The sequence below is a fragment of the Silurus meridionalis genome, chromosome 14 (assembly GCF_014805685.1).
Source record: "Silurus meridionalis isolate SWU-2019-XX chromosome 14, ASM1480568v1, whole genome shotgun sequence".
NCBI lineage: Eukaryota > Metazoa > Chordata > Actinopteri > Siluriformes > Siluridae > Silurus > Silurus meridionalis.
In genome coordinates this window covers 22,370,435-22,380,502 of record NC_060897.1, presented here as the reverse complement: position 1 = coordinate 22,380,502, position 10,068 = coordinate 22,370,435, and the positions used below count along the sequence as shown (strand labels likewise).

The 10,068-nt window shown below is 37.8% G+C and overlaps 1 protein-coding gene across 4 annotated transcripts in view; it reads right to left on the bottom strand.

Annotated features, from left to right (window-relative positions):
- Positions 1–2,662: 2,662 nt before the first annotated feature.
- Positions 2,663–10,068, bottom strand: part of mettl22 (methyltransferase 22, Kin17 lysine) — a 16,352-nt gene continuing 8,946 nt past the window's right edge. For all 4 annotated transcript variants that reach the window (XM_046865696.1, XM_046865699.1, XM_046865698.1 and 1 more), the window contains exons 6-11: positions 8,030–8,101; positions 7,423–7,479; positions 7,189–7,269; positions 5,609–5,711; positions 4,810–4,978; positions 2,663–3,325 (exon numbers count right to left, since the gene is read on the bottom strand). In XM_046865696.1, coding sequence (XP_046721652.1) covers positions 3,200–3,325; positions 4,810–4,978; positions 5,609–5,711; positions 7,189–7,269; positions 7,423–7,479; positions 8,030–8,101 — 608 coding nt within the window. In that variant the 3' untranslated portion in view covers positions 2,663–3,199. The remainder of the gene's footprint in view (positions 3,326–4,809; positions 4,979–5,608; positions 5,712–7,188; positions 7,270–7,422; positions 7,480–8,029; positions 8,102–10,068) is intronic.

The window sequence follows — 10,068 nt, the reverse complement described above, 5'->3', positions numbered from 1 at the left end:
TTAGACATGTGCAGAGGAGGGGTATATCGGTAGAAGAATGCTGAGGATGAAGCCACCAAACACGAGGAAGACCAAAGCAGAGGTGAGAGAAGACGTGTAGGGGGTTGGTTTAGAGAACAAAATGAGATAAAGACAGATCTGCTGTGGAGACCCCTAACAGGAGCAGCTGGAAAACAAAGAAGAGGAGTAGTAGTTTCCTAAAGAAGACAACACTAATTCTCATTCTTATTATTCTAGCAGCACCCAGATTGTCACACTGCAGTCACAGAGTCTCAAATCTCATTAAAACAATGTAAAGCATCCCAACGTTGTACTGAACATCTCAGATGTGATCAACAGCAGCAATGAGTTCATTTTCAATACAAAATACTGCCAACGTTCATTTAATAGAACCCATTTAAAGAGCCTGAAACGTTACCTGCTAAATTGTAGGACGGAGAAAGAAAATTCTAGATGAAACCTTCTAGATGTTTTTATCACCAGTTTATAAAAATGGACGTTTGGAAACACCTACTCATCATTTTGAGAGACATGCCTGCCCCTTGTGTGTCTATGCAACTGTAGAACTTTAATACAACAATAAGGATCCCTGATCATCCATATCCTTTTCTCCCTCACCACTCTTCTCTTCTCTTCTCTTCTCTTCTCTCAGTCGAGATAAACATGCTCCTGAGGTTCCAGTGATCACTGTTCCTGCCGGCTTCATCCAGGCCTGCCTCTGGATTGTGTTCTCTTCGATTGGAGGCGACTCTGTGCAGCTGGAGTTGTTTCTCATTAACGCCTTGGGTGGTTCCATGAAATTATGGAGTAACTCAGAAGAGCTTTGAGGATCTGAATATGGACTGTAGTTAAAATCAACAGTCTGCTACATTGATTCAGGACTACAATTTGCATCTGATCTCCATCACTGCACCTCAACATCGTTTATCTGTAATAAATGGAGAATCGGTGAGGATGAGGTTCCCTCGAGTCTGGTTCCTCTCAAGGTTTCTTCCTCATGCCGTCTCTGGGAGTTTTTTCTTCACCACAGTCTCCACCGGCTGCTCATCAGGGACAAACTCACACTTATAAAGAACATCTCATCACCACATTATCTGTGTAGAGCTTCTTTGGGACAATATCCATTGTTAAAAGCACAATACAAATAAACATGAATTGAAGTGAATGAATCTATCAAACCGTCACCTCAGGCAATAACAGCAGGTTTTAGATGAAACCCATAGAGCTGTGTTTTGTTCTACTTTGTGCTTTGTATTTGGAGAACATGCGAACTCATTCTACACATGTATGGGAGACGTGGACAGGACATGTGACAGGAAACTGCGCTGAAACTAAAGAAACGAGTCTGGTTTAATAAGGTAAGAAGTAGAAAGTACAGATGTGTGTAAATAAATAATAAATAGTGAAGTAAAGAGCTGATACCAGGAACATCTACTTCATTACTTTCCACCTCTGGCTATAAAGTTCACTCAACTCAGGAAATAGAATAGCATTAGTTTATATTTACATTTTATTCTAAGGTCTGGTTTTTGGCTCTTCATAGAGAAAGTTTAGGCTCCTCTGATTATAAGCAAAAGAAGATGTACGTGTCTCTCAGAAGCCATGTGAGACTAAGTGTTTCCACACACTGATAGCTTTTAACATACTTAAGATAGTTTCAGGGTTAAAATGGCTTCATGTACAGCTGTCAAAACATCTGCTTTATTAGTTAGATTCAACTTGCAGAAAGAAACAAATCTTTATATTCAACACTTCAGATTGATTCGTTTGGGGTTTTAAACTGGGGTTTACTACATTGTATTTGGCTTGAATAATGTAAATATAATGAAAGTCTAAACCTCCACAGAGCTGCAGGAACCTCCACAGAGCTGCAGGAACCTCCACAGAGCTGCAGGAACCTCCACAGAGCTGCAGGAAGCAGAGCGGCTGCTGGAGATTTGGCCGTTAAATGGTCGCGTCTCTTAATTGTTCATTAAACTGGTGTCGGGGAAAAAGGAAATTGTTTGCTCAATTTAATGCTTAAATTTGGCTTGAAATATGGACTACATTTAAACTGAGATCAAACTTTAGTTATATTTTTTCCCCGTTACACAATCTCTATTCCTGTGCTGTTCATTTAATTAAACGCCGCACAATACACACACACACACACACACACTGTATTATAAACTCTCCACAACAATAAATAAGACAGAAACATTATTTCACTTGCCAAGTGGAAGGTCAACTCACTGTCAGTCAGTTCATTTCTCCCAGATTTTAGTGAAAGTAAAAACTTTTATGACGAAGAGTTCATTAAAACACCGACACTCGATTCGGTTTTCTAACGAGCCGGGCGGAGTCGGTTCTTTGGACATTGAGAGTCGACTCGCATTTGTGACTCGTGTTTGGTGATGACACAACAAAAAAACAAGAAAAAGAAAAAAAGACACCCCCCAGCACACACACACACACACACACACTTTTCATTTCGCCCCGCACATATAGGCTGGTTTCTTGCTTTTCTTTTTTGTAATGACACTGCCTAGTTCTGCTTGAACCTGCTTACAGAACCTGGGCTTTGACTTTTTGGCTATATTAAATGCGTGTAATAAAAAAACCCCCAAATAATTATCCAGAGAAAATAAAAATCTTATAACAAAAGAATTATAATAGTGTATAATAGGATTTAACGGAAGGTGTTTATTTATAATTAAACATCTCTAGTCATAAAATATTGCAATATAAATGGAAACCTGAACAGAGTCGACTGTAGCTGCTCAGATGAATTCGTCGTTTTTTTCAATGTAATATTAAACCAGCGCCATCTAGTGGCCATCATAAAAAAGGTAAAGCATTATTTTGCTTACATTTATATTAAATCTAAACTTTTCACCGCCTATTTATCCTCTGTAGTTGAATTTAACTTATTTCTATTTTAATTATCTGCCCTCTGATTTGTATCTCAGTAAAATCTCAGTAAAACCACACAATGCATTTTAAATATGAACTTCAAATCCAAAACATGAAATTCCAACTGGAAGCAAAACATCTAAAAAACAGAAAAAGCACAATCCATAGCTAAAAAAATAAACTAAAATTCTCACCACCACCTTCATCCTGTACAATAAAACCTTTGGTAATCACAAAATTAGGATTCACATCGGGGATTCATGTATCACTTATTGCACTTATTTCTCAAACACTCAAAAGCTGACCATCAACTCTTGGACCTGAACTCTGGATTAGTATTCAGCTTCAGTGCTGCATCGTTTTCATCAGGACTTTGTGAGGATGCTGAGCTGGATGTAGTTTTGAAGGGACAAGCAGACACTTTCCACAGCTCCTGTATGATACGAAAATATTTATATATTAATATTTCATTAGATTTGGTGAAATTAGGAGGTGAGTGATACAACAAAATCATCAGAATATACAGAGAAGTGGGTTTAATACACTGAGCAGTAAACATTTTAACGTTTTATAAAAAAATAGATAAATAAATATTTTATGTTCAACCTAAGTATTTGTTTAAATATAAATAAAATACATTTTATTTATGAAATATTTTTCTAATAAACTAAACATTCTATAAATATACAATTTTCATAAAATAGAATAACGTTTTTTTAATTATTCAAAATATTTATCGCTTTTAAACATGTTGAAAAACCCCAACAATGACAAAGATTCAGTACAAAGATGTAAAAGAAGTGTTTTTTTTATAAATATTACTATAATTTCAACTTCATATTTTACTTTCTTTTTAAAAAATACGTCAATTTTATATTAAAATTGGTTAAATGTTATCAGAAAATGATCGATACTTGATCAAATAATTATAAAAAGAAAAATCACCTGGTGGGAGAGTGAGTGATAAAGAAAGACAAAAAGGGAAGGAGAAAGAAAACGATCTCATTTCTAATATTTTTTTTTTTAAGCAAATTTTCTTCTTACTCAATTTTTCTCTTCATAGTATTATAAAGCAATACAGTATGGAGAAAGAAATAGAGATAGATAGAGAGAAAGAAATAGAGAGAGATAGAGAGAGAGGGAGAGAGAAAGAAGTAGAGAGAGATAGAGATAGATAGAGATAGAGCGAGAGAGCAAGATAGAGAGAGAGAGATAGAGAGCGAGAAAGAGAGAGAAAGAAATAGAGAGCAAGAGATAGATAGATAGAGAAAGAGCAAGAGAGAGATAGAGAGAGAGATAGAGCGAGAGAGAGAGCAAGAGGGAGAAAGAGAGCGAGAGAGAAAGAAAGCGATAAAGAGAGAGAGCGGTGAGAGAGAGAGAGAGAGAGAGTGATAAAGAGAGAGAGAGAAAAACAGCAAGAGAGAGAGAGCAAGAGGGAGAAAGAGGCGAGAGAGAGAGAGAGAGAGTGATTGAGAGAAAGAGAGAGAGAGCGTGAGAGAGAGAGAGAGAGAGCAAGAGAGAGAGAGCGAGAGAGAAAGAGAGAGAGAGAGAGAGGAGAGAGAGAGAGAGAGTGATTGAGAGAGAGAGAGAGAGAGAGAGAGAGAGCAAGAGAGAGAGCGAGAGTGAGAGAGAAAGAGAGAGTGATAGAGGAGAGAGAGAGAGAGAGAGAGAGAGAGAGAGAGAGAGAGAGAGAGAGAGAGAGAAAGAGAGAGAGTGATAGAGGGAGAGAGAGAGAAAGCGAGAGAGAGAGAGAGAGAGCAAGAGAGAGAGAGAGAGAGCGAGCATCTGGGAGAGGGAAAAGAACAGTCAGATCAGATCTGAGTGATGTGCTCTGCCCCACTGTTTTGTGTGTGTTCCGGTGCAGACTGATGATATTTATAGAGTTATATATCTGTAATATTGGGTCTTTAAACACACCAGTTCTTTCACTCGGTCGTACTGGAAAAACTGAGGGAAGGAGCAGGACACCGGTGACACAGTGAACCTCGTTTCTTTCTCTTTCGGCTCGGCGAGCTGCTCCAGGCAGCGGCGGAAATGATCGTATGCTTCGCAGGACACGTCCATGTGGCTCAGCGTGAAGTTCAGCCTAACGGAGAAGCAGCCGGAAGACACTTTCTCATTATCACGCTACACGATTCGCACCACCACTCCTGCGACTCACACCTTCACCACTGTGACCCTGATGTTCAGGATGAGAATCACACATGTGGCTTTGATGTTATTTTAAAGCACCTGCTGGGTCTCTTTATTTCTGGAATGTTCCACTAATAAGATAAAGAATGACTGAATGAGAAAAAGAGTATCAGGAATGTTATAATGAGTTATACCACAGCTACACAAGAACTCTATAATCTGATTTATAATCAATTTTCCACACGAATGCAATTCATTTAATATATATCAAATATGCCTCAACGTTTTCTGTAAGATGTTGAACGTTTATGGAAGGAGTCTCCAGTGTCAGTGCTTCATATCAACACAAACAATTTGCTGTTTTTGTTTTTTAAAAAATCTGTTACCTTCTACAGAGAAAGTAGATGTTTATAGCTGCTATAAACTAAGTGAAAACAGGAGCCATGAACTGTTAAATCTTCAGCAAGACCCTTAACCTGCTCAGACACTTCAATTACAGTCTGAACAGAAAACTTCAGTGGAATAAGCAAAAACAGAAAGGTTCCCAACATCCGTACTATTTTTACCGATTTGTAATAATGACCTTTTCTCGATGCTGATGTAGGCGGTGCTGGGGTGAAGCAGATTGCTGGAAATGCGATAGAGAGTCCGAAACAGGGCGTCGCTGAGCTCATCGTCATAGCACACTTGGAAGAAGGGAATACAATTTTTTGTAATAATAATAATAATAAATATCAAATATTTTTTACATCAGATAGAATGAAGTTCAATCAGATACAATTTCATTTTCAATACATAATAAAAGTAAAACAAGTTCAATAAGTATATCGTGAAGGTTTGCCAGGTCTCTGCATCTCCACAGTGAAGTCCTACTGAACATCTGTGATAAGAATGTGAACGCTGACTGCACCCCAGGCCTCCTCACCTCACCTACATCAATACCTGACTTTACTAACACCCGTATAGCTAAATTAATCTCCACTGAAACATCTGGCCAGAAGAGTGGAGGATATTCTAACATTGATCTTGAGTCTCAAACACAGAACCTAGAAAATTAGCCTAAATAAGTGTTTCTGTGGAAAACTAGCTCACTGTGGTGCACACGCATTTTTATTTTCAATGGGGCGTAAAAAAAAAAAAAAAAAGAAAAGAAACACACTTCCCTGCCAATGTAGCTTTTGGTGGCACGTGAAAGGGTCTACTTTACAGTCTGGTGATTGCAATAGATTCTCGAAGCCGTGTCTTAAGATACATCTCATCACTCAATATTGTCCAGGAAAACAATCAACATGAGCGCTCTGATGGAGCAGAGTTACTGAAGTGTTTGCAAAACAATTCGATTAAATAATGATGTTATTAAAAGTAATTAAAACCTGATTAAGAGATTTAATTAAATATATTTTTTTGTGTTCGGGATCGTAATCATTTTTGATGCCATTTAAATAAATAAAATATAATAATAATAATAAATATATAAAATATAATAATAATGAATATATAAAAAATAAATAATAATAAATAAACAAAATAATAAATAAACAAACAAATAAATATAATAATAAATATATAAAATATAATAATAATAATAAATAAACAAAATAATAATAAATAAACAAATAAATTAATAAAATACAAATAAATAAATAAATAAATAAAATAAAATATAATAAGCGTAGATGTAACGCAAATTTATCCCAGGAAAAAAAAATGACAGGATTCCATGGACACAAGTACAATTTTAAATGAAATTAAGTGATATATTTACACCAGCGCTTTTTGGTTCTGTAGTCTGAACCGGACGTGTGGCTGAGACAGAGCGAGAAACAGAGAGAGAATCTGAGAATGATGTCCCCAAATAGGGGAAGATTCGATGCTTCAATAGAAGGAACCTGATTAGACGACCGATCTCACAGTCGAATCCTCACAGACGTGATATGAAACGAGGATCATTCCATTTCGCTGTATATGGCGGTGCACAATGTCTGATTTCACACAGAATGATCAGATTTCTCCCAATAAGTTCATATACAGGACATCATGATCCAGTGAGACAGGAGCGTCTCAGCTGCAGGGATTTTGGGATTCTGTAAAGTTTTATTCTGTTTGAATGAAATTCTTTGAAGTTGGAAAAAAAAAAAAACCCTCGTGATTGGGATGGCTCACCGTCTGCAGCGATGATGACCGTGGTGTTATCGTGGAGGTCCGATATCTCGTCCTCACTCCAGCCGAATTCTGACTCTGCATCTGGAAGTGACACGAGCCAACAAACAATATCAATATTTAATACATTTTCAATCAATATATAAATCAATATTTATGTAAAACACACACACACACACACACACACACACACACACACACTGATCTAAAACAGAAGGTGTAGTTAGAGGATCAGACCTGTGAGGAAATCGTCTGAGGTCCAGTCCAGCTGTCGAACCTTCACACCACAATTGTCTGACAAAAACAGACAAAAAAAGAAAAAATTCCATCATTTCTACCTGCTGTTTTGATTACACCTGTTACACCTACTGTACCTACCCACCTCTCTACCTAACTACCTTCTTGCCCAAACACCAAACTACCTAATCTCATTAAACATCTGCCGATTTACCAATCCAACACCCTGCCCCTGCGTACCTGCCCCTGCGTACCAGCGTACCTGACCCGTGAGTACCTGCCCCTGTGTCCCTGCGTCCCTGCGTACCTGCCCCTGCGTACCAGTGTACCTGCCCCTGCGTACCTGCCCCTGTGTCCCTGCGTACCTGCCCCTGCGTACCAGCGTACCTGCCCCTGTGTACCTGCCCCTGCGTACCTGCCCCTGCGTACCTGCCCCTGCGTACCTGCCCCTGTGTACCTGCCCCTGTGTACCTGCCCCTGCGTACCAGCGTACCTGCCCCTGTGTACCTGCCCCTGCGTACCTGCCCCTGCGTACCTGCCCCTGCGTACCTGCCCCTGCGTACCCACTTACCCACTTACCCACCTTCACAGTATTGATATACTTTACCTGAAGCTGCAATGAATCGCTGATTCAAATGCACATTTCTCTCACACATCCTCAGAAGATCTTCTCCAACATCTGTAAAAGACACCCACACACCTTGTTAAAAGCTCAATAAACAGGAAATCATTACCACTTTAACGTTTATGCAATTCACACATTAATGATTATGAAGCCATTTATCAAATGGCCCACAGCGCTCGCTCTCTCTCTCGCTCTCTCTCCTTCTCTCTCTCTCTCTGAGAGGTAGATAATACCCATGTGATTTAGCTTATGCAACACTGAAGGCAATTTTCACAATTATGGAACAGAAGACAAAAAAACCCCAAAAAACACACACTTTTCTTTAACAGGCAAAAGAAGACTCTCATGAGTTCACATGCAAGACTGTGGTATATATAATAAAACCAGTAATTAAAATACAATTTATCTGATTAATGAGACGACGTCTAAATCAGCACACATTCAGCTCAACTAATGGGGTCTGGAATAAAATGTGAGATATTGTTACTACTATTATTATCATTACTGTTAAAAAAAATATAAAAATCACATCTAATATATGAGGTACATTGTAGGGGACAAAGATAAAACCACCATTTTCATTAAGAGAAGCTCTTCAAGTAAAAAAAAAAGAAAAAGACCCTGAAAAAGAACGTGAGTGAAAACCCAGTGTGATTGAAAGACACCTCTCGTCCTCTGTGTGGAAGCCTATTTTCAAAGTATAATAAAAATCGAGGTGCTGCAAACATGCAATCAGTAAGCACTTGGAAAATAATTTGAACTGAGCAAACACTACGAGATCTTAAAGCCGAGCATCTCGAATGGTGTACTGTATCTTTACATATGGAGCTGTATGTAGTAAGTGGTGAGATGGGAGCTATATCAGTAGGAAAGTGTTCACCGGTATTATGTTGTGCCACGATATAGATTTTGCTATACAGCGGATGCGATTACATAACGATGCCGGGGCTATAAAATAGAAAGTAGAGTTAGCGCAGTGTCACTGTGAATACTCACTCCTGATAATTCCTGTGTGAAGGATGAATGAAGGATGGAATGAAGACGTTTGTTAAAGTATGCTGAAATAAATAGTACAGTTAAGTAGGAAAGTCTTATGGAAAATTAAATATAAAACACACACGTACGCACTTATATACACATCTGTGTTACCCAGATTGGGTCTAACAAGTGTAAACTAAATTATGTCGTTTATGCATTTATTTTATTTGATCTAATCAATATAATTTGTGCCAATTTAATCAATATAATAAACATTAATTAATGCATTAATTGAATTTATTCTTAATAAATTGTATATTTTATTTGTACAAAATATTTTTTATATATTATTTACCTTTAGCAAGAATTTGTATTTACACATATTCATATTATAAAATAATAATAATAATAATAATAATAATAATAATAAAAAACTGCGTATTAAAAAAACCCAAAACCCCAAGCAATTTTATGTTTTGGATTTTACCCAAACTGTACCGAAAATAAAGCGAACCATGATTTTAAAAACGGGCTACGTACCGAACCGTGAATTTTGTATACCGTTACACCCCATGCGCTGATGATATTATTTATGAGAAGATGCATAAAAGATGGAAAGATAACAAGCACAATAACAGATCACCTAGCAAAGGGCAGCAGAGTCTTGAGCGGAACACCTCCAGAGGAACCAGTGAACCAGTTACAACCCAAACTAAAGCATGGGGTGAAAATGGAGCACACGGAGCAGGCAACAGAAATACAATTGGAACAAAATGACTCCAATAAACATCAATTTATATGAAATCAACTTTAGAACCAGTCAAGTAACAAAACCTGAGATGCTCCAATCAGTTCAATCACACGGCTTCATCTATCTGTAATGGAGTGCAGCTCAAATCTGCTGTTTCCCTCAGAAATCTCACACTGTGCAAGAAAAACGGGTTCGAATTTCCATTCAAGTTACAAAACAACACTTTGTTACAGCAACATCTAGAGACGTAATGACCTTCAGACCAATCAGAATCCACAGAACCGTGGCGTAA